Source organism: Brassica napus, chromosome C2 (assembly GCF_020379485.1).
Source record: "Brassica napus cultivar Da-Ae chromosome C2, Da-Ae, whole genome shotgun sequence".
Lineage (NCBI taxonomy): Eukaryota > Viridiplantae > Streptophyta > Magnoliopsida > Brassicales > Brassicaceae > Brassica > Brassica napus.
In genome coordinates this window covers 12,300,650-12,325,970 of record NC_063445.1, presented here as the reverse complement: position 1 = coordinate 12,325,970, position 25,321 = coordinate 12,300,650, and the positions used below count along the sequence as shown (strand labels likewise).

At 32.3% G+C, this 25,321-nt stretch overlaps 2 protein-coding genes across 3 annotated transcripts; both read left to right on the top strand.

The window, feature by feature from the left end:
• Positions 1–5,306: 5,306 nt before the first annotated feature.
• On the top strand, positions 5,307–11,554 carry LOC111202561 (sulfate transporter 1.1). Its single transcript, XM_022695399.2, has 12 exons — positions 5,307–5,617; positions 5,716–5,764; positions 7,391–7,773; positions 7,880–7,945; positions 8,020–8,133; positions 8,281–8,397; positions 8,477–8,603; positions 8,868–9,154; positions 9,247–9,437; positions 10,005–10,090; positions 10,287–10,363; positions 11,192–11,554. The coding sequence occupies exons 1-12, from the start codon at positions 5,315–5,317 to the stop codon at positions 11,336–11,338; spliced, it is 1,947 nt and encodes a 648-aa protein (XP_022551120.1). The 5' UTR covers positions 5,307–5,314; the 3' UTR covers positions 11,339–11,554.
• A 6,077-nt stretch (positions 11,555–17,631) lies between these two features.
• LOC106367540 (RNA-binding KH domain-containing protein RCF3-like) lies at positions 17,632–22,172 on the top strand. 2 transcript variants are annotated; one of them, XR_001273880.3, is made up of 9 exons: positions 17,632–18,604; positions 18,676–19,110; positions 19,199–19,447; positions 19,529–19,744; positions 19,945–20,015; positions 20,112–20,220; positions 20,329–20,455; positions 20,546–20,671; positions 20,847–22,172. XR_001273880.3 is itself a non-coding variant. In XM_013807332.3 (8 exons), the coding sequence occupies exons 1-8, from the start codon at positions 17,951–17,953 to the stop codon at positions 20,563–20,565; spliced, it is 1,881 nt and encodes a 626-aa protein (XP_013662786.1). In that variant the 5' UTR covers positions 17,632–17,950; the 3' UTR covers positions 20,566–20,816. The 2 variants fall into 2 exon arrangements, 1 of the variants encoding a protein (XP_013662786.1); XM_013807332.3 differs by lacking the exon at positions 20,847–22,172 and having other exon boundaries at positions 20,546–20,816.
• Positions 22,173–25,321: the final 3,149 nt, after the last annotated feature.

Sequence of the window (25,321 nt, the reverse complement as noted above, 5' to 3'; positions counted from 1 at the left end):
AGACACCTAATCTACGGTGGTGGTCGTCCGCTTTGTCTCAGGGAAGGGGAGGTTTCCAGCCTCTACTTCGCCAGCCTACGGTTCCGGGAGGCGGTGGCTTTTTCAGCACCGTTATCGTCGGCTTTGTCCTCGGGTTAATCCCGATTTCGTCGATCTATGAATTTGTGCTTCATCCGATACTCTGTCTCTCGATCTGATATTGATGTCGCATGTTGTATGTCGGTCATTGAGGATTGATGGTAGACGTTTTAATCTCTGGTGAGTTCGTAGATTTGTTTTAATCTCTGCCTTGGATCGGGTTTGCATGGCATTATTTGGCCGCAAGGTTCAGTCGAAGAGATGAGTCGATTTGTGGTTGGTTTGGCGGTATGTAGTCTTGAGAAGAGATCTCGATTGTCCGATGATGCTCTCTTAAGACGTTGAATCAAGCGAGGAAGATGGTGGAGTTTGGTTGAAACCGGTGTGGTTTCATTGATAGTGGTTCAGACGCGTCGGTTCCGGTGAACGTCCGGTGGGTTCCGGCGGGTTATTTCGAGTGGTGAAAGCGATGGGAGGCTCCGACACGTGTTCTCTGTGTCATTGTGGTTTTGACACGTAGCAGGATTGTCGAGTCTTGTTTTCGGTTTGGGTTGAATGGACCTTTGTTTGGGCCTCTTTTTGTTTTAAAGTTGGGCTTGAAGGTTTTAGTCTGGATGCCCTTTACTTTGGGCCTTATGTTTGTAAACTTTTAATAAATAATATCATAGATGGAAAAAAAAAAAAAGAAGAAACTAGGTAGGAGAATAGTGTCAAGCACCAAATTTGAATCTGGACACTTTCAAGGCTAAATGCATTTGATCCAACGTGGCGCCATCATTTGATCCAAATTTGAATCTGGACCCACGCTTCACAACCATATTGGTCGAGAATCTGTTGTAGATCCTAAGTCAACCATTTTGTTTTATGTTTTTTTTTTTGCTAACTAAATAAAAACATTTTGTTTTATGTTGCCAAATCACATTTGTTTTCTAACCATTGAAATAAAGAGATGTCTAATGTTTTTGAGAAAATGAAATATATTTGCAACATATTTGTTATTTTAAGATTTCTTGTTGTAATAATAATAAGTATACTTTGATTATGTATTTGCAAAACGAACAAATAGCATTTTAGCAAATTTTGGCTTTGCTAAAAAAAAAGGGGAAAATTGTTTTTTAGAGCAAAAAAATGATAACTATGTCCCTTTAGACTAATCTCTATTTTGTGCCATTTTTTCTTATAACACCCTTTAATATGTTTGAAAATAAATTTAATAAATAGTTTTACAAACAAAAAAATTGGAAAAATAGTAACTTTTGATAAAATACCTATATGAACTTAGTGATATTTTTTCCAGTTATAAAAAAGTTGAAATCATAAATTTCAGATTATGTTCTAAATAAAGTAGAAATGACATTCTACGAAGTAGAAAACGAAATCCACTTTTTTCATTGAATCTACAATGTTTAGAATATGTGATCTACGTAAATAGGAGTATTCTAAAAATATTTAGAATACACATTCCGCGCTTAACCTACAGTTCTAAAATCTTAAGAAATCAAAATCTACACATTAATATAAATCTAAAACACGTAGAAACTGACTTCTACAGATTTACTATAAATCTTAAGAAATCAAAATCTACACATTAATATAAATCTAAAACACGTAGAAACTGACTTCTACAGATTTACTATAAATCTAAAACATGTAGAAATAAAAATCTACACATTACTATAATTCTAAAAAACTGTAGAAACCGATTTCTACAGATTAGCTGTATTCTACGGATAAGAAATCAGTTCCTAAAAATATGAAAACAAAATATTTGAGAATATTCACTTTTATATTTTGAAAAAAAATCGATTAAAAAAAACGAAAAAGGAACTAAAAAACGAAAAAAAAACCTTGGTAACCTTCTTCGCCGTCTTCTATATTCCATTGATTGTTCACAAAATTTTCACAAAAATTTCACATTATTTCTACAATGATTCATGTCTATGCTTCATGTGGTGTTTGGAAATTGGTTGTATCTTCAGGTTAGAGTTTTAATGTTGATAAAAAGAAAGGGGGAAGATTACTTGCTTTGGAAATGAAGTCCTCTTTGGGATACTTTCATGGGAACGGGATCGATCGATCTGTATTGAGAGATCGGTCGATCTATATAAATCGACCTTCACCGATCGAGTGAAATGGATCAGGTCGATCAGTATATACTCCGCGTTTTTTTGTTCTGCATAATGATCAGGATCGATCGATCTGTTGGACCTTTTAAATTTGGATCGATCGATACCGCATGATCGAACTCATTATATATTTTATTTCAAAAATTACAATTTTAAGGGCATTACTGCCATTTTGAAAAAAAAAATTAGTCTAATAGAACATAAAGTAATAGAGATTAGTCTAAAATGACATAGTTACCATTTTTTTACTCTAAAAAAAACAATTTTCCCAAAAAAAGTAAATTTGTCGCAAGTTTTTTTTTTGATATAAACATGGACATTGTTTATGTATATCTAGTTAACGAAATGTTGTGTACATAAAAATTAAAAATTCTTCAATATTTTTAAAATGCCTTAAGACCTTTTCAGCCCGAATGCTATTATTTTAAACAAATTAAACTAGTATATCTACGCTGAAACACGGACATCAATTTTAAAACCACGGAAAACTTTTAATTGTAGTTTAAATTTTAAATACTCCGCTGTTTGTGCTTTAACAAAAAAAAAAAAGATGTTAGTTATATAACACAATGAACCTGGACGGCGTGCGAGAGTAACTAATCGATGAGCACCACCCTTGTGTGTACATTTAATGCCATGACAGCAGTAGAAGACAAAACAGTTGCAATTGTACAACTATTGACTTTCGACATTCATGTACAAAGTATCTCCACATAACTTAGATTAGAAAAAGAAAAACTGTTTTGAACAAAAAAAAGGAAAAAACTATACACACTAAATAGCCCTCTTGTATTTTTGTAAAATGACGCCACATACTAGCAATGCCGTGCGAGGATTTTTTGGGGCTCAAGGCAAATTTTAAAAATAATTCTTTACAATATGTAATAAAAAATATAATTTTTTAGTTTGTAATTTAAAAATAAAGGTTAAAATGATAAGTAGAAAACTGGTATTTTTAGAGAAAGTTAAAATAATGATTTGGTATTTAGAAAGATAAAAATAATCATTTAAATACAATGATAAAATAATAAAAATAAAAGTAATAATAAAAATATTAAATAAAAATAATGGTAGATAAAGTATAGAAATTTTATCGTTTAAAAAATGATGATAGATAAAAAAAATATGTATGTTAAAACGTATTATTTATTTTTTCTATAAACTATTTCATCAAACTATCATAATGTATAAATAAAAATACAAATAGCTAACTTTTGGTAAGGAAAAATGGAAAAATTGGATTATAATAAGTAACAAAAGCAAAACGAAAATCAAAACTATGAGTTATACCATGTCAGTTCTTCAATTAATTCTTTGCATTTTAGTTATAACACATCTTGAAATTTATTAGAATAAAAGCATTCATCGAAAACAAAAGTCAAATTCAGAATCATGTGAAAATCTACCTAAAACTATACATTTAGCTCTACAGAATAATTTTATGAAATTTGGGGCCCTAAAAATTGCACATTTTTCGGGGGCCTAAGGCAGAAGCCTTATCAAAACCATGGTAAGCACGCCTCTGCATACCAGAGTTTATAAAGATAAAATCAACTATAATAAATTTTAATTCAGAAAATTAACTGAGAACATGATTAAATGAAAATGTTATAATTTGATTAATTATAGAATGTGACATGATAAAGGTGACAAATATTGATAAATCAAATGCGATTCAATTCCACAAAGGATTAGGCTCTTAAAATTTGATGATATAGCTAATGCAAAATTAGATTAACTAAGCCATTCTTAACTACCACAAATTAAATTTTGGTTCATTTTAAATCATATCAAAACTCTCTAAATTATTAAGATGTCAATTATTTTGTTTAAAATCATATCATAAAACTTGATGCATAATCTAAAGATATACATATGATTTGGAACGGTTTAATGTTTAAGTTACATATAAGGTTTATGTGACATATACGGTTTGGATATACAATTTTGGTTCGATCTAATTCATTTGGTTTTCCAATTCCATATTATGATTTCAAAATCATACATTAGTTCCATATATAATTCTTTATACTATGATTCACTATCATATTATCTATTTAGGGTTTGTTGTGTAGGGTTTAGGTTTGCAAACATTAAGAATTTAGGTTTAGGGTATATGGAGTTTGAAGACCAAAGTATAATACACAATACATTATGTTACAAAACTAAGAGATTTATAATAGTATGATATTTGGTTGATTGATAACCACGTAAAATGTGATATTCAGTTTTGATATTATTTCCAAAAACTACATTTCATATATTTTCTCAATCACTGAAATTATCTCATTCAGACGAGTATGTGTTTTTTAAAAGAGAAATATGCCAAATGTATACCATAAATTCCTTTAACTATTAATTTAAATATAACCTGTTATAGTATGTATGATGCTATATTTTTAAAAAAATCTTGTAAACATGATAATACTGATATATTTGGGAATATTCTTATGACGCTTAGGTTCAACCGATTCACCAACTTGCCAAGCTCACCTTCCATCAACCGTTTTTTTACCATGGAATTGGCTAGACGGCCGAGATTTAGAACATGACTTTAATGTATAATTAGTGTGTATTTTTTGAATCAGCATTTTAGTTTATAATATTTTGTATATTTTGAACCAGCATTTTAGTTTATTGTATATTTAGTATGTTGGTGTCTATCTTCAGAGAGTATAAATTATCAAAGTCAACCTTCCGTTCATAAATTTCTCCCAGTATCAAATTAAATTATACAACTCAAATATTGTGAAACATTATGATCATATTTTTTTTAAAATAATATGTTTGGCTTTAGTTGAATTTATCAAACATGTTTACTCTAACAAGTAAAAAGAAAACCAAGCTGTGAGATCTTGAGAGTTGACCTTCAAATATTTCACAGCTTATATAAAGGACATAGCAAAACTCCAATTCCTCCTCAAGCAATCAACAATTTCTCCAAACTAATAATATCATCCTTCGTCTAAGGTAAAAAAAAAACTTTATAAACACATAACGAGCTTATAATTTATTTATTTATTTGCGAGTAATTTATTTATTGATAAATAATGTTCATTAATGGTAAAACAAAATGCACGCAGCTAAATTCAAATTTTCTACAATCATTCATGGCCAAGACTAATCCACCAGATGGAGGAGGGTCCGATGCAAATGAAAATACATTCGTTCGTCACAGAGTGGCACGTCCTCCGAAGGAGGGTTTGCTAAAGGAGTTCAAGTCGGTGGTTCAAGAAACGTTCTTCCACGATGCGCCTCTGAGGGATTTTAAGGACCAAACAGCATCTAAGAAGGTGTTGCTCGGGATCCAAGCTGTCTTCCCAATCATTGGATGGGCCAGAGAGTACAATCTTCGAAAACTTAGAGGAGATGTCATATCTGGTCTCACCATTGCTAGTCTTTGTATCCCTCAGGTTTACTAGACACAATTTTTCTCTTATAAAGTCTACGTACATTTTTGTGTGTTTCTTTCTTTTATATATACATCATATATATGTTTCATGGATGATAGGATATTGGATATGCAAAGCTCGCGAATTTGGATCCAAAATATGGACTTTGTAAGTCTTGATATATTTAACCGACTTTTTCTTGGGTTCACCCCAATAGAAACTTGTCATTTTAGATCTAGTATTTTTTAATTAAGGAAACAAAATAACTTACCAAATTATATTATGTTTTTAAAATAAAAAATAAAAAATTAAATAAATAAAAATAACAATAGTTCTAAAAAAAGATTATTTAAAAAAAAAATATTTATTTTTAAGATTTAGAGTTTAGTGTTTAAGATTTATAATTTAGAATTTATCCAAGTGTTTAGTGTTTTTCCAAGGGTTTAGGGTTTATCTAAGGGTTTAGGGTTTACCCAAGGGTTTAAGGTTTTCCCAAGGGTTTGGGGTTTAGGATTAGAGTTTAGGGTTTAGTGTTTTGTTGACAACATGTTTAGTATTTTTCCAAGGTTTAGGGGTTTACCCAAGGATTTAGGGTTTACCCAATGATTTAGGGTTTATGATTTGAGTTTAGGGTTTAGTGTTTTGTTGACAACATTATTTTTTTTTTAATTCGTTTTTTATATATTATTTTTATTTATTTTTAAATTTTATTTTGAAAAGATAATATAATTTGCCAAGTTATTTGGTTTCCTTAATTAAAAGATACTAGATTTAAAATGACAATTTTCTATTGGTTGGTGAACTTAAAGGTTCACCTTAGGGGGTGAACCCAAGAATAACTCTATTTAACCGAGAAATTCTTGGGTTCACCCCCTAGGGTGAACCTCTAAATTCACCGACCAATAGTGTTTGAATATTTGATATTTGATAAAAAGAAACAAAATTGAATTTTCAAATAAGATTATATTTTTAAAATAAAACAATAAAATACATAAAAATAGTTACAAAAAATAAATAAATAAATATTGTTAAACCGTTAGCAAAATACTAAATCTTATATCCTAAATCCTAAACTCCAAACCCTAAATTATAAACCTTAAATCTTGGATAAACCGTAAACCATTGAAAAATTTTAAACCCTAAATCATACATTAAAAATTAAATCTTAATAACACTAAACCCTAAACCCTAATCACTAAACCCTTGGATAAACCCTGAACCCTTGGATAAATCATAAACTCTAAATCAAAAATATTTAAAATTAAACCCTAGAGTTTATGATTTATCTAAGGGTTCAGAGTTTACCCAAGGGTTTAGCGTTTACCCAAGGGTTTAGGGTTTAGTGATTAGGATTTAGGGTTTAGTGTTATTGAAATTTAGTTTTTAATGTATGATTTAGGGTTTAAGATTTTCCAACGGTTTAGAGTTTATCCAAAGTTTAAGGTTTAACGTTTAGGGTTTAGGGTTTAGGATTTAGGGTATAGGGTTTAGTATTTTGCTGAAGACTTAACAATATTAATTTATTTATTTTTTGTAACTATTTTATATATTTTATTATTTTATTTTAAAAATATAATATAATTTGGATATTCAATTTTATTTCCTTTTTTAAAAGATATCAAATATCAAATACTCAAACATTATTGGATGGTGAACCTCTAGGGGTGAACCCAAGAATTTCTCTAAAACATTATTATCAGAAATAGTGTAGTTGATAATACCTATAGCTGGTCCACAAAAAAAAAAAACATTTACCATGTATAAAAAATAGTGAATGCATGGTTTTGTGTACAGATTCGAGCTTCGTGCCACCACTGGTGTATGCGGGCATGGGGAGTTCTAGAGATATTGCGATCGGACCAGTGGCGGTGGTGTCTCTTCTTCTTGGCACTCTTTGCCAGGCCGTGATCGACCCGAATGAGCACCCCGAGGAATATCTCCGTCTTGCCTTCACCGCCACTTTCTTTGCTGGCGTTTTCGAAGCTGCCCTTGGTTTTCTCCGGTTGGGATTCCTGATAGACTTTCTGTCACATGCGGCTGTGGTTGGGTTCATGGGAGGAGCAGCCATTACAATTGCTCTCCAACAACTTAAGGGCTTTCTTGGCATCAAGAAGTTCACCAAGAAAACTGATATTGTTTCCGTCATGCACTCGGTATTCGGGGCTGCTCGTCACGGGGTACCTTTTAATACTCTTCTTTCTTTTATAACCTTTCTCTATGCTTACTATTATAACCAAACAAATTAATATCTCACTCGCTTTCGTTTCTTCGTGAATGTTCCAGTGGAATTGGCAGACTATTGTCATTGGTGCCAGTTTCTTGACCTTCCTTCTTGTGGCCAAATACATTGTAACTTCTTTATCCTCTATTATATATATGCGTGCATCTTTGAATCTTCTCTCTAATATGATATTTGATTACAGGGGAAGAAGAACAAAAAACTCTTTTGGGTTCCGGCAGTTGCTCCTCTTATTTCCGTCGTTGTCTCCACTTTCTTTGTCTTTATAACTCGTGCGGACAAACAAGGAGTCCAAATTGTAAGCTCACACAATATGAATCATGTGTAGTTTTTAATCATTGATGAATAATGATATTTCATAGTCTTGCTAATGTTTTTCTTCTGAGTCACCGCCCGAGTTGATAGATTGGTTACTAAAAATATTTTTTTAACATAACCCATGAAGGTGAGGCATATAGATCAAGGAATCAATCCGATTTCAGTTGGTAAGCTTTACTTTTCCGGAAAATATTTTACCGAAGGAATCCGAATTGGGGGCATTGCTGGTATGGTAGCCCTAACTGTAAGTCACACATAAACAAGGGAGATATCATTTAGTCTTTTCTAATTTTATCTTAATAATTTTTTTTTTTTAATTTCAGGAAGCTGTAGCCATTGCAAGAACGTTTGCCGCAATGAAAGACTATCAAATCGATGGAAACAAAGAGATGATCGCATTGGGTACTATGAACGTTGTTGGTTCACTCACTTCTTGTTACATTGCCACTGGTACGCTGCCAAAATAATTTAAGTTTCGATGCTTACTTTTTAAGCTAACTAATCAAAAGAAGTTTTTAAGTTTAACAAAATTTTACTATTCCTTTTTCAGTCAAAAAACAAAAACAAAATTTACTGCATGATTTTGACCCAAAAAAAAAAAAAAATTGACTGCATGATATAGTATATTGTGAAAACATTTATGGTCTTCCATTAAAAAACTCGTCTCATACTCAAATAAATGGGATTGCTAACATATATTTAAGAAATTTGTAGGTTCATTCTCGCGATCTGCCGTGAACTACATGGCGGGATGCCACACAGCTGTTTCAAACATAGTGATGGCCATAGTGGTAGCTCTAACATTAGTGTTCATCACACCGCTCTTCAAGTACACGCCAAACGCCATCCTCGCAGCAATCATTATATCAGCCGTCCTTGGTCTTATTGACATTGACGCAGCAATTCTCATATGGAAGATCGATAAACTCGACTTCGCGGCTTGCATGGGAGCTTTCTTTGGAGTTGTTTTCATTTCAGTCGAAATCGGTCTCTTGATTTCCGTAAGATTGCTTACATGGATGAAATCGATAATATATGTACATATATTATAAAGCTTACGTATATTTGGTTCTTGGGGAAACGTTTTCCATAGGTGGTGATATCGTTTGCGAAGATTCTGCTGCAAGTGACGAGACCAAGAACAGCGGTTCTAGGGAAGCTTCCAAGGACGAATGTGTATCGGAACACTCTACAGTATCCAGATGCTGCCAAAATTCCCGGAATCTTGATCATTCGCGTTGATTCTGCCATCTACTTTTCCAACTCCAACTATGTCCGAGAAAGGTAAATATATATACATATTCGTCAATCGTCACTATACAAATTTATTATTTGGTTTCAGTTCAAACCGAAATATGGTTATTGACAAAAAATGAATAGTAACATATAATATAATTTGAAAAGTAAATATTTAAGTTAATAACTAACTAATTAACTAACTAACCAACTAAATAACTAATGGTATTCTAGACTTCTAGTGGTTAAGGATTGGTTCTGTTAGTCAGATATTAGGGTTCTGAGTCTTCCTAGTATAGATGTCTTCAGTGGCAAGGAAACTCAGATCTTCAAGTCCCGGAGATTTGATTTTCAACATGAAAATTTATAAATTTATAGCACATTAATATATATATATATATATATATATATATATATATATATATATTTTAATGCCGGTTTGGATTTTAAATGGCTACGCAACCATAACATGAACACAAATTATTATGTAGCATATCCAGGTCAGATGGATATAAATTTATTAAGGGGAAGAAAAACTAAATAAGTTTGACTAATCCACTTTGATAAACCTATTACGTGTTTGGAAGTCATGGATTAATTAAAATGTGGTGACAGGATTCTAAGATGGTTGCGAGAAGAAGAAGAAAAAGCTAAAGCAGCAGACATGCCGGCAATCAAGTTTCTAATTATTGAGATGTCACGTAAGAACGATATTTCTACGTACAACTATAATGATAATCTTCTTAACAGTATTTTTTTGTAATTTATATTGTAACTAATCTTATGATAAGCCCTTTATCAAAAAAAAAAAACTATTCTTATGATCCCATAATGTTGGAATATTACATATATTTTACGATACAAGTTTACTGATGGTTTATATAAATGTATGCGCAGCGGTTACAGATATTGATACCAGTGGTATCCACTGCATTGAAGAACTTCACAAGAGTCTCGAGAAGAGACAAATGCAGGTAAAGTGTTTTAATAACTCAATGTAACTTTTATTGGTTGCAAGCTTGCAATTAGCTTGGTTACTAAAATCGACAATTTTTAAATAGGGTTATACAGAGCGCATGGACATAAAAAAAAAAAATATTTTGTTGTAGAATTTTATCTAAAATTAAATCGAGAGATTTGGATCATAACAACAAAACTTTGGACGGATTTAATAATTTATTTGTTAGCATGTTAACTGGAATTGACTAAGGTAAGGACAATAAATCTACTAAACAAAGGCATTATTGCTTAACAAATATTCGATAACTAGAATAAAAAAATACATCTTTTAGGGGGTGTATTTAATTGAGAGTTTTAGGTGATTTGTGTCAAAATGACAAATCCACTGTTATTAAAACATGAATTTTAAAAACTCATTTAAAATCCAGTGTTTTTGAACTCGACATTTTATAAAATACTCTGAAATCCACTGTTATTGAAAATATTTTTAGTCGTGGAGTTTTAAAGTTTTCAAGTGATTTTAGAGTGTTTGGGTGGAGTTTCTTAGTTAAAAAAATTAAAACTCAAATCTCATGGTTTTAGGTGATATTCTAGAGTGGTTTAACAAAAATCATTTTATTCTCTGCAATTCCTTAAAATCTCATTTAAAATTAAATCACCTCAAATTTTAGATTGAATACACCCTCCTTAGTGTTGCAAATATGTACCTAAATTCATGATATAACTTCAAACAAAAACTAATGGTATAAATTAGCTTTGTTGTAGTAGTTAATATGCTCTCTGAGACAATGACTCAATGAGAATGATTAATCTGATCGATTAACTGATTTGACATTGATCAGTTGATACTTGCAAATCCCGGACCAGTGGTGACTGAGAAGCTTCATGCTTCTAAGTTTGCTGATGAGATTGGGGAGGATAACATCTTCCTTAGCGTTGGCGACGCGGTAGCAATTTGTTCTCCTAAATTGGCTGAGCAACAAGCATAAAAAGGAGCTGAACTAAACCTTCACCAACCATTGTTTTGATTTGTGTGTGTGTGCGTGTGTGTGTTTTTTTTTTTGTTGAGATGATATATGATAATTTGTGCAACATATGGTTCTTGAGTTTGACTCCTTCCAATGTTATTTTCTATCGTGTTTGTGTTTGATATGAGATGATAAATAAACTGTGCTTCCAACTTATGTTGACGATTATGTGTTTAATCTATTTTCTGTTGTTTTATGCTCGCCGATAGTGTTTTGTTATTTAACTAATGAATATCTATGAAAAGTTCAACTTAATGAATATTGAAATAATCTATGAGGCTTTTCACTTTTGAATACCAATAATGTATGTGTTGGATTTGGAATCCTTGGGTCCGGATACTCCGAAGAATGTTGTCTTAAAGAGAGACTGAACACTAACCAATTAATATTATTATTTGTAGTTATGGCACAATATAGGGCTGATTGGTAAGTGCCGTGAATGTTTTTCCACGGTTTTTTTTTTCTACATCCAATTTAGTTTACCAATCATGCTTTAAGAAAAAATTTAAAGCTACAGCCATAAAAACTAAAATAAGAAACAAAATAGTTTTGGAAATCAATTTTTCTAGAGCTTCATATTTAGTGTTTTGGAAATAATTAATCTATAGCTACATCAATAAAATTTACAGTTATTATTCTAAAACCAAAAAATAAAAGGCACAGCACTTACCAATGGTAGTTTTTATATTTATATGTTATATTTTGTTATACTAAATTAGATATAAGAAACCAAGAGACGGTCAGCAGAAGTCTCAATCATAAAGAAAACCCAAACAACCTAACTTACCAAATATTATAAGCATCAACCTCGTCTCAGTTCATCATCTTTTCAATTAACTAATTGGCACTTGTTTAATATGATGAAATTTATGTGAAAAAACTGACAGGTAGGTACTGTTCACAAAGCCGCTTAAGAGGGTATATACATCGCAGACTGTTTCACCTAAATAATACAACAGAACACAAAAAAAAAACAATAATATCTGGATAGAAAGAAAACCTAGCCCATGTCCAATAAAAAGAACCAAAATCTACATAATATTTGGGTGGACTTTCTCCACCTTCACCAAAAGGCAAAAATTAGGTGTGGTTTGATGGTCAGGCCAAAAAATTATTGGAAAATTTTGTGGAATATGCATAAACTGAACCAATATTAGGTAGGTATACAAAAGTTTTTAAAACTAAGGTTGTTCTAGCATCTTACTGTCGAATTGACAATGTTATCTTTATTAACTTGCACGTTCATATCAACATACCTAAATATTTTTTCTTTTCCTCGATGGATATCATTGATCTTTTTTTTTTTGAAATACAAGGATATCATTGATCATAGCATCAATACAAGGAAGAAAGACTAACCCAGCGAGCACACACAGCCCCCGGAGACAACAGCTAAAGGAGAAAATAAACTTCCCTAGGGAAACTAACTTGCCTCGTTGTGTCTCCTTGTCTGAAGAGATTGTTCAGGTCTAAATATTCCACTCATGATGTCTCATTGTTTGTTTTATACGATCCACTAGGGTTGTCCAAACCCGGTAAAACCGAACCAATTAAAATTGAACCAATTAAAACCGAACTGGACCGAAATAGAGAAAATGGTTTGGATTTGGTAATACCGAATATACCGAATGAATGTTATTTATAAAAAATCGTGGTATATGGATATGGTTTGATATATAAACTGATCAAACAGAATAAACCGATTAATTAAAATATAGTAGTATAATTAATAATATATACATAATTTATTTTATTGATATAATCTTCATAATTAAAATGTTGATTTTAGTAATATAATATTTTGTTTAACTAAAAAGTTATTTTTCATTTTTATCAAATTAAACAAAACATAATTTGTACTTTTTGTTAACAATATGTGCGCTAATATTTACTTATTAAATAATATTATGGATTAATAATTTTTATTATTTTTATTCTATTAAAACTATTATTATTAACTTAATATGCTTACTAATTAATTTAAATAATAAAAGAAATAGGAAAAATATATTTATATATATTTATGGTTTTTGGTATAAAACTAAATAAACCAATGGTATAAAACCAAAACAAACCAAAATAGTATAGTTTTAATATGGTAGCTATTTTTTATAAACCGAAAAACCAAAAAACAAAAAACAAATCGAAACTGAAACTGAAACGAAATCCGGATTGGACACTCCTATAGGTCCACTAACTAAAAAGAGGAAATATTAAAACACATGTATACATTTTGTTTTAGTATCTAATCAGATCTATCAATACTTTCAGGAAAGCACATACTCCCTCCATTCCTAAAGTTATATATTTTAGATTTTTCACACATCTTAATAAAACACATTAAATTTGCATAGTTTTTTGTGTTTATCTTTTTTCCATAAGTTTAAGCCAATAAAAATTTAACTAATGCAATTAAGGTTTTTGAAGTTTGCAACTAGTTAATAAAGTATGCATTGAAAATATAAAAGATGGATTTTTTTGAAACAATTTTTCTCTCTAGAATATGTAATTTTAAGGAACGGAGGAAGTATCATTGAATCAATGTTTTTATAGAACAAGGTAATCATTTAAATCAAGGGCTTATTTGCTGTCTAACCAAATTTGGAAGTAAAATTAAGTAACTAGCATTGATTTTGATATAATGAAGAATCTAACATTTACACTCAAAGTTAGCCGGTTATATACCCGGTAAACATGACGTATCATAATTAATATATGGTGAGAAGTGACTTACAACTATGCCATATGAAACAAATGAGACATCCACGTTACATGTTTATTGACCACATACATATGCACTTAGTGTTCTATTTTATATCGCCGAAATAGTATAGAAAGACGCAACAACATCCACAATTTTTAAATACCAAACACTACCCTAACCCCAACCCCAACTCATAAGTACGAGATTCTAAGTTCTAATTACTAAACCCTAAACCCAAATATAAATCATAAACCCAAGTATAAACCATAAACCCAAATAGAGTGAAACAAAATACATAGCATAATATATATTGGTGAAATTATGAAACATCTATGATTTCATGGAATAAATTAATGTTGATCTACCCCTCACCTACTAAATACTAAACTCAAAATCCTAATCACTAAACCATAAACCCAAATATAAACCCTAAATCCAAATAAAATGGAACAAAATACATAGCATAGTACATATTGGTGAAATTATGAAATATCTATGATTACAAGGAATAAGTTAATGTTGATCCCAACCATACATTCACCTACTAAATTCTAAGCCATAAAACCTAATCACTAAATCCTAATCACTAAATCCTAAATCCAAATATAAACCCTAAACCCAAATATCAAAATCTAAAAAGTACATAATATTATGTAATATTAAAATTTACAATATAGATCATTGTCCGATTTTTACAGGTTCGAAAACATGTAACGATATTTAGAACTTAGAAAAATATAAACTATATTTCTAAACAAAATAGAACACTCTTTATTAGTCGTCAAATGGAATGGAACATGTTAAATAGTATAGTAACAAAATATATCGCATTATAACATGAATAAAACAAATATATTTTTATATTTCTATCCTATATGCATAAAATAAAACACAATTTAACAAAAACTGTTCATCTTCTCCTATCAACTTTGGGTCGTTCATTTAACCCAAAAAACTTTGGGTCGTTCACGGCGTCATTATTCTTCATCACCATATAAAAATCGTCTTCATCTCCTCTCTTTTTCTGACACAACGACACTTTTACTGACCCGCCGTCGTTAGTCTTCACCACTGGATATGTATAAAAGTGCGGATCAACCCTGATGCGATAATATCAATCTCATTTGCAAGATTCAAAAACGAAAACAAAATATGAAATCAAAAGGCATGATTGTGAGAATCAATGATTTAAGAGAAAGAGGAAAAGAAATGAAAGAGTCGTTGTGTATGCTCACTGTCTACGCCTTCGTCGTTGCCTATTCTTTACCATAATTGGCCACGTTACGAAGTAGAAGAAGCTTGGGTTGCTCCGTCTCGCCGATTGTACTGTAACGACCTCTTGTCTCAAACGATTTAAGAAGCACGATATCCCCTTCACAACGCACTTCGAGATGGCTAATAAACACAGACAAAGACGACATCGCCGATGGTGGAGCAAAACAGAGGGTTTGAGGAAGTGGAGCAAACCGTCACCGGAAAAACCTTTCACTTTCTCAAAATTTACCGAAGAAAGTTAAAAGAGATAATGTGAATATAATTAAGCCACGTAACTTGACAGTAAATAATTAAGAATTTTTATTTTATTTTTTTAGCACATTCCACCGGTTAGTTTCAGGGGTATAAATGCATTATTACATAAAATGGAATGTGTATATAGAAAAACTAGGGCATTTGGCTATATACCAAATTATGATTTTTTTTTCTTGGTCGTACAGCCCAATCTTATATATTGAAACAGAAGTCACAACTTTGATTCATGTGTGATTCTTTTAAAAATGGACCTAATAGATCTATTCCTAGAAAGTCATGTTACATTTAATCTCTAATCTTATCATTTAAATTTTGGAGATACCAGAAATTTTTATTGGGCTATCAATAATTGGATTTAAATAATAAATGATCCATTGGATTTGTAGATAGTATAAATTAAATAAATATAATTTAATGTCGTAATACTATACATCCATATGTTAATTATTTAAATATTTGTCGATGTTAACTTTTAAAATTGTAAAGATTTTTTTTTCAATAACAGAAATCATATTATCTAACAATGATTAATCTTTACTAACTTAAACCAATGAAAACAAATTTTAAACTATATAGTTTATTTTAAAAATTAAACAAAAACTAAATGTTTAATTATTATCTCGATAATATAAATCTATGAAGCAAAAAGTTTAATTTTTAAAAAACTTTCTAAATTTGTAAAATGTTACAATATTTTTGAATATGACAATAAAACAATATTTTACTAATCTTTATATATATAGTTACGATTTTAATAATCCGAAAATATATATATAGAAGAAAATACAAATACATGTGAAAGTTTGATACAATCTATTCAATGAGAATATATACCGTAAACTTATTATGTTTTAAAAATTGATAGACACATCTTATATATTAAAACAGAACTCACAACCTTGATTCATGTGTGATTTTTTTTTTTAAAATGAACTCTTACTAGAAATCAGTTATCATTCATTTATTACTAATAATATGGAGTAATAATATATCATTCCTAATATAACATCGACTCCTAAGAACCCGGATTGGTTAACAAACTCACCTTGATTCATGTGTGATATTTTTATTTGGATCATCATTTAAATTTTTTATTAAATGTATTTCCTTAATGCTAATATATAATTTTTTAACTACTTAAATCACATTATAATTTGATATCTTTTAATTTAAAATATAATTATATATATTTAATTTTTTTAACAAATGTGTTGAAAAAGATTATAACAATATCTTAATTATCAAAAATTGTATATAAATATTTTCACTAATTTTGTAATTAATAATGAAATTAATGTTATTATACATTAATATATATATATATATACTAAGTTATCTTTTATAAAATTCACAACCATTAAAAATTTATGCTAGAAATATAATATGTTGGTAGAATGGGTTAACATTAGTAAATTAGATAATTCATGTATAAAATAAACTTATCTTAAACTTTTTATATATATATAGTTATTATCTTAAATGAATAAATATAAAAAGATATTGATAAACGAAATATAGCGCTTTGAATTACGGGTCAGGATCATAATAATTGAATAAAAAATAATTTAAAAATATATATATATATATATTAAAAAATACCAAATATATGTGATGATTTGAAATAATCAAATAACTTACAGTATGAAAACTATCAAATTGTTATATTTAAAATAATTATATATAAATATTTAAATATATAAGTAACTTTAAAAATATATTCTAATTATGTAAAAAATATATAAACATGAAAATTAATACCCGTACGGTTGTGCGGGTCCAAATCTAGTTTTTCATAAATTCAATGTTGAAGGAAAAAAGTTAAGCTGGCAAACTGACAAGAAGTGTCTCATTGTGTTAATAGAAAGTAAGAATGTGTCTGTAAATGTACAAAATCCCTATACTAGTTAGGCAGCTTACATGCCATCAAAACCACCACAGCTTCGTCTCTATCTAAACTTTTACTGACTAGAAACGTATAACGGTGAAGGCTGCTGACGTCTAAAATGCTCACTTTATCTAACACCTATTTTTGAGAGGTGTTGATCAACTGTCGAAGGCTACAAACGACAGCGTTTTGATGCGTTAGCCAAAGAGTCATGACCCTTGCACGGGTCTCTCTACCCTCTCAGCTCCCTTCGTGATTCTCAACAAGGAAGAAGATAATCAGATAACTCTTTGCACTGCTCCTCTGCTGGATATTATCTCAGCCTTTCTCCTACTATTCCACCAGAAACTGACATCATATTCCGAGAAAGGAAAGTAATTGATTACTCTCTTGACTTCGAATTCGAATGTCTACTAGTTGATTGGACTTTCAAATTCTGGGGGGATTTTGGCGAATGGAGAGATCTAGATCGAAGAGGAACTATCACTACGACCAAGACTACGACGGAGACTCCATCGCAAGGTCCAAACCTCGCTTCAACAATAACTATGGCGGCGGAGGAGGTAATAACAGATACCGCGGCGGCGGAGTAAACGGCCGTCCATCAAAGTCCCACCCCGAAACCATGGCGACAACGACCTACCGCGTCCTCTGCCACGACGCCAAGGCGGGAGGCGTCATCGGCAAATCAGGATCCATCATCAAGTCCATTCGACAGCACACCGGAGCCTGGATCAACGTCCACGAGCTAGTTCCCGGAGACGCCGAGCGCATCATCGAGATTTCCGACAACCGCCGCCGCGATCCCGACGGGAGGATGCCTTCGTTCTCCCCCGCTCAGGAGGCTCTGTTCAGCGTCCACGACAGGATTCTGGAGAGCGAGCCTCAGTTTGGGGCGGAAGATGAGGAGGATTACGGTGGAGTGAGAGCCGGAGGAGGGAGGGTTGTGACGAGGCTTGTGGTTTCGAAGCTTCATGTGGGTTGCTTGTTGGGTAAAGGCGGCAAGATCATCGAGCAGATGAGGATTGAGACCAAGACTCATATTAGGATTTTGCCCAGAGAGACTAACTTGCCTCGTTGTGTTTCCTTGTCTGAAGAGATTGTTCAGGTCTGAAAACTTCCCACTCATTGTTTTTTTTTTTTTTGTTTTTTTGCTTACATATGAGTTGCCTCTTTTAGATTGTAGGTGAAGCAGCTGCAGTCAGAAACGCTTTAGCTATTGTATCGTCGCGTCTAAGAGAGAGTCAGCATCGTGATCGCAGTCATTTACAGGGGCGTGTACATTCACCGGAACGGCCTTTTTCACCTGCTGATGATTACATCCCACAGCAGAGAAGACAATCGTCAGATAGGTTTCACTTTAGGAATAACAGTTTCAGCTCTCGCCAGTCCAACTATGCAGAAGAAGAAGCTCCAGTTGGTGAGAATGTGCAGCCTTTCTACGCTGAAGAGCTTGTGTTCCGGATTCTATGTCCTGTTGACAAGATTGTTAAGGTTGTTGGGGAAGCAGAAGGTATAGTAGATTTGCTTCAGAACGAGATTGGCGTAGACGTGAGGGTATCTGAACCTGTTGCTGGATCTGATGAGCAGATAATTACCATTTCTTCAGAAGAGGTACTCCTAACATCCCAAGATCTTCTTCAGCCGTATCTGTTATGTATACAACTGTGAACTTGAAGCTCTGTTTTCTTACTTTGCGTAGGCACCTGATGATCAGCTTTTCCCTGCTCAAGAAGCCTTGTTGCACATTCAGACTCGGATCGTAGACCGTGTTCCTGATGAAGATAACATTATAACAACTAGATTGATTGTCTCATCTAGAGACTCAGTATGTTTGGAAGGGAAAGCAGGATCAGTATCTGAGATATCACGAGTAACTGGAGCTAGCGTTAAGATCCTACCAAGGGAAGAAATGCCTCGATGTGTTTCCATCAATGATGTTGTTGTACAGGTTTGTCTGTCTACTTTCGAGGAGTTGGGCATATTTTAAATTTACTTAAGGTCTCAAAAGAGAGTTCTCATGTGAATATAGATAGCTGGGGAGATCAGAGCAGCTCGTGATGCACTCGTTGAGTTAACGTTACGACTGAGGAGTCATATGTACAGGGAGCTCTCTCAGAAGGAAACACCACCGGCTTCAACATCCACAACTGGCCCTCTTGAAGGTGTTGCAGGAGTAATAGAGGTCGCTTCATCAAATAACACAACTCAATCCCGTGAAGGACTCTCAATAGCGCCACAATATAAGGTTTTTTAGTCTCATCATCAATCTTGTCAGTTCATATGCATCCAATATCAGCTAGGTTCACACTTATTGACAGTTATGACATGGAAACAACGAATAATTGCAGTGTGGCTATGCATAATAACTTAAATACTCTGAAGGCAGCTTAAAGGTTCTTTTCCGTGCAATGTTCCTGTAATTTTTCTCCTGTGTTTTGTTTGTAGGAAAGTGGTGGACCAGTTGCAAAGGTGGGTGAAAGTGAACAGCGGGATGAGGTTCCTAACACGGCAAGCAGGTAGAGAAGCTCCCAAAAGTTAGAATTGTTATTTCTGAAACCATAGACATATATGAATCTCTTCCTTTTTGTTTTTGTTTTTTTTTTGTGCTCTAGAATGTCGGTGCCACTAGTTACTAGGAGCACTCTTGAAGTTGTCTTACCAGACCAGGTTATTCCTAAGCTAGTTACGAAATCAAGAAACAAGCTTGCACAAATCAGTGAGGTGCGAAACTCTCTATTAACTGGGAACTAGATCTGGGTTGCATGTCATGTCTTGAAAATCTGATGTTAGACCTTTTGTCTTCACTCTTCTTTTTCCATTTGATAACAGTGGTCTGGAGCTAGTGTAACATTAGTTGAAGACCGACCGGGAGAAACACAGAATGTCATTCGAATTTCGGGTACGCCAGAGCAGGCAGAGAGAGCACAGTGCTTGCTTCAAGGCTTCATCTTGAGCAGTAAGTTATTCTTTCTTTTCAAACTAGATACTGTCAAGTATTACTGATCTATATATATAAGGACTCATCTTTGTTTCTTCTTGGTTTCAGTACAAGATGATGGACCGTGAACTTGGACATGGATTCAATCAGAGAAACTAAAAAATGTGGAGTTTGTATGAATTGTTGAGTAATAGAATCCGAGTGAAAGTGTGGCAGTAACGGGTAGAGGTTTAGGTAAACATTTTGAACTTCACCCCTTGGGTTGTATGTTATCTATTAGTCTTCTCCATTGTTTTTTGTAAGTTGTAACTTAGTCTTCAAAGTTAAATCATCCGAAATACTCATTAATGACTGAAAGATCTTTTTCTTTTTTTGCATATATCTTCATGTTCATGCTCATTTTGTTCAGTGATAGAAGAACAAGCGTTTTATCCACCAGATGGAGATGTATTTGGCCAATTGGTTCCTGGATAGAACTTGTACTCCTGTGACCTTGGACTTGGATTACACTCCTGCAGATTCTTGACCATCGATGCCTTAGTGTCCTTGACAAGCAGTTACATTTTAGTTCGTGGCCTCTATAATGACAGGAACTGGTTGTATTATAGTACTACTTTTGTTGTATAGTTGTAAACGACGATATATAGTTGGCTTGAAAGCCTGTAAAATCACTTACAGAAATAATGTTGCACTTGTTGGAAAAATAAAACACATGGGATTTGCTTTAGCTGTTAGAGATTAGTATTTAGAAAGAACAGAATTGCAAGATCATAGACTCTGATTATATCGTTGTGACAGCAAGAATCGTAATTATGATATGTTTATTTTGCATTATTTCCATCAAGTATAGTTGAGGTTGTCACAGAAAAAATCCATCTCTCTAAAAAATCTCTCCATCTTCTCTCTTCATAGTTCATCTTCACCGCCTGGGGTTTGCGTTTTCCTTTCCGGCGGTGGCTTGGCGGTGGTGTGTCACCGGAGCCACCGTCGGGGTAGTTTTTTAGTTTTAATTATGTTTTATTTTCTCTTTTCTTTGCGTTTCTAGTATTTAGTATCATCTTTCTGGCATCGATTGCAAGCTATTGCATAGTATGGCCGGCTTTGACTCTGGCGGCATCATCTTATACTCCGGTGATGGCGGCCGGCTTTGCTTCCAACTTCGACCTTTCCTCAAGGGCTGTCGGTTCTACACGTGTGATTCCAGACCGTTGGGATGTAGACAAAGGTTTTGATTTGGAATTAGTGGTTTGGTTCTGTTTTCTGGATTTGGTGGTTGATGTAGCGGGTGAGATCTCGTCTCTGGACGATTTGAAGCTCTTCGATGGGTGGTGGTTTCGATTTGTGTGAAAGCTTCTTCTCTCTGGGTTTGAGGATTAGGGTGTCGGATGAGATCTCGATAGTCGATGATGCTCTCTGATGCTTCGAACAAAAAAGATGAAGGCACATGCTTCGAAGCTGGTGGGTTCGTTTGTGTCCTATTCCCGGTAGCGTTTCCGGTGGCGTCGATGAGTTTGGTCTCCGGCGTATACCGGTGGTCGTTGACGCGTGTTTCCTCTTTTCTGCTCCGTCGTACACATGTTGTTTACGTGGCTTCGACTATTGAGTGGTGGGTTTGGGCTTTGTGGGCCTCGTCCTTGGTTTTAAGTTTGCCCGTTTTTCGGCTTTTGTTGTTTGCTTTCAGTAGCTTGGACCTGTACTTGGCCTTCTTTGTAATATTTTCCTTTGTTTAATATAATCTAAGATGGCAAAAAAAAAAAAAAGGTTGCCACAGAAAGGCAGTACTGAGAGATTCCACAAATGTACATTTATTCACCCAAAAACTAATAAACAATGATAAGTGCTTTCCATTAACAGATATATTATCTTGATTGATAAAGCAATGATTGGTTCTGCATTAAGCTCATATGGCTAGTTTTCCCATCAGATCCTTATATTCCAAGTGTACCTACCATAAGCATTTTTTAACAATTCAAATAACAAAATACTAAACATGTGAGAGCAACAAATATCTAGTGGAATTCATTTGCAAGTCTTGTATGATTTACTGATCTTAAGATGTTGTAAAACTGTAAAAACAAGATAAAACAGAATCCTTACCAACAAAACAGATATGTTCTGTACAGTCTGTCTGTCATAATTTTTAATATCTGGTAAATTATATATGGCAAGATCATGCAGAATTCTTTACTAAAGAGTGCAAAAGACAATAAAAGATTCTAATATATCTTTCACGTGACTCTATGATACTAGTGCTATTGTCTCTCTCTGATCTTTATTTTAAAATAGAGTTTTTCCATATCAAAACGTGTTTCTAGTTTCTACAAAGGACCATGAACTGATTCGAGGCTTTCTTCTCCGCTTATATATATACTGACCACTTTGCATACGTCTCTCCATGTTCATTTTCAGCAAGAGAAAAATGAATGCTTTTTTGTGGAGTTGGAGTCTCACAGGATTCTTTCTCTTGAGCATTCTTGCAAATGGGGTACTAGGTTCTGATGAAATGGACTTGTTTAACCTTATCAATGGCACAAATGTGTTTCAGAAACAAGATGATGGTGCAGATGTTCTGGTGGTAGGACTCACTCTGGTCCAAACCGCTGCAGCCGAAGGAGCTGGTAAGTCTCTATCTTCCATTTTGTTTCAGATCTAGACTTCGAATGTTTCTGTGAAACAAAAATTCAAACTAGAAAACATCTTCCAGGTTTTGAGTATAACATTGTTTTTGCCACAATCTAGGCAGGTTCTCCGTTTGGGTTTGACTTTTGCTTTTTTACAATTTGTTTTAGAAAACCAAACAATACTACAACGTCCATCATTGATATTGGTGTTTAATTAATATTTTATTCTAATATAACATGTAAAAGTACAAACCCAACCAAACATAGGAGACAGTCTATTGTTTTCATCGTGACTATTTTATTAAAACGTTCTTAACTGATATTGACATTTTTATGACTTAAGGTTAAGGATAACTTTGTTGTGGCAGTGTGTCTGGATGGGTCAGTGACTGGATATCATTTGTATTGTGGGTCTGGTTCAGGGGGAAAATGTGCATTTAATTCCCGAAGTATTTGAAATCGGCAGTTTTAATATTCAAGTATTGCTTGCGCATACTTATTCCCCAACGAATAGTTGACTGCGCAAAATTGAGAACAAAATAGTCAACCGTTAACTGATGAACGGAAAAATAACGGTTTCCGTCGACTTTTTAACGGTGAAATATTTTAATCATGATTTTGCGCAGTCAATGATTAGTTGAGGAACAAATATGCGCATATAATACTTGAGTATTTAATTTACCGATTGAAAATACTTAAGAAATTAAAAACAACACTCTTTTTTTTTTTAGAAAATCATAATTTGAAATATTCTCAAGTTAGATATAACCAATATACGAGAGTTTTATCTATTAGACAATTATATGTTGTACATTGGATCTCTACTTTAGACGATCATATATAATTATATGTACTTTACACATTCATATATTGTACATCAGCAATACAATGCAAATGTAATTATCTTATGTTATCTTATATGCTTTTATAAACTAAATAATCATTTTCCGGGATTAAATATCTTGTATATTATTTCAAATTATGAACCTTTCTAACTATGAATTATTTTAAAAATCATCTAAAGCGATATAAACATGAAGTACATCAACAATACGATGTAATTGTAATTATTTTGTATTATTTTATATGTCATTGTAAAAAATCAACAATCCATTTCTAAAGGTAAATATCTCGTATAATGATTTTATTTAACTTGAAAATATTTTTACTTATGTTTTTTTTAAAGGGATTGATGTTAGTGACTTTCAATCTTATACGAAATATAAAGAAAAAAATGAGTTTTTAATTCCTCAAGTATTTTCAATCGGCAAATTAAATACTCAAGTATTATATGCGCATATTTATTTCCCAATTAATCATTGACTGAGCAAAATCATGATTAGAATATTCTACCGTTAAAAAGTTGACAGAAACCGTTATTTTCCATTCATCAGTTAACCATTGACTATTTTGATCCCAATTTTGCGCAGTCAACTATTAGTTGAGGAATAAATATGCGCAAGCAATACTTGAGTATTAAAACTGCCGATTTCAAATACTTCGGGAATTAAATGCCCATTTTCCCCTGGTTCAGGAGCAAACAACTGGATCATTCAGTTGGAGGTTCGTACGTATATAAGATATAGTCCTTATGTAAATTTACATATACATGTACAGCCTAATATATCCTTTTCTTAGATACATATTAAATAATTTTCCACAATATCATAGATGGAACAAGTATAATATTTAAAGTTATATTTTTTGTATTATGTGATTAAGGTGATTATAGTAATCCGGATAAGTAGCTCGAGGTTACTTAATTCAATCTTTTAAATTACATAATTGAATAGACACTACACTCTACTTATATATATTCTAATATACTTTTATAGGGATAATACAAAAAAAAATTTACTTTTTCTATTTAAAAACGGTTTACTAGCATTAGAGAGAAATAGATAATGAAATTAGAATTTTTAAAAATCTATTTCTGATGTATAACTAGCTAAAATGCAATCGTTTCTATAAGTTTTAGTTATGTAAAATAAAATCTAAAGAGGAAGACATATTGCACATATACTTCTTTTTTTTTTGAACATTAATGTGTTTGTTCTATCAATAACATTAAAAAATGATCATTCTCAAATTATACCCTTAATGAAAATTGCAATTTTCTCAAAAATGCCATTATTTTTACAAGAGATTAATAAAATTCATTAATGACATTTAAGTCTTTTGCTTTTGGGCCTACATATACACATAAATGGATCTATAAATAATGGGCTTATATATATATATATATATATATTTAAAAGATATA

Coding starts and splice junctions, on each gene's coding strand:
- LOC106367540 (XM_013807332.3), top strand. CDS start 17,951: ATGGAGAGATCTAGATCGAAGAGGAACTATCACTACGACCAAGACTAC. Junction 18,605..18,675: donor TGTCTGAAGAGATTGTTCAG/GTCTGAAAACTT, acceptor TGCCTCTTTTAG/ATTGTAGGTGAAGCAGCTGC. Junction 20,016..20,111: donor GTTCCTAACACGGCAAGCAG/GTAGAGAAGCTC, acceptor TTTGTGCTCTAG/AATGTCGGTGCCACTAGTTA.
- LOC111202561 (XM_022695399.2), top strand. CDS start 5,315: ATGGCCAAGACTAATCCACCAGATGGAGGAGGGTCCGATGCAAATGAA. Junction 7,946..8,019: donor TTCTTGTGGCCAAATACATT/GTAACTTCTTTA, acceptor ATTTGATTACAG/GGGAAGAAGAACAAAAAACT. Junction 10,364..11,191: donor TCGAGAAGAGACAAATGCAG/GTAAAGTGTTTT, acceptor GACATTGATCAG/TTGATACTTGCAAATCCCGG.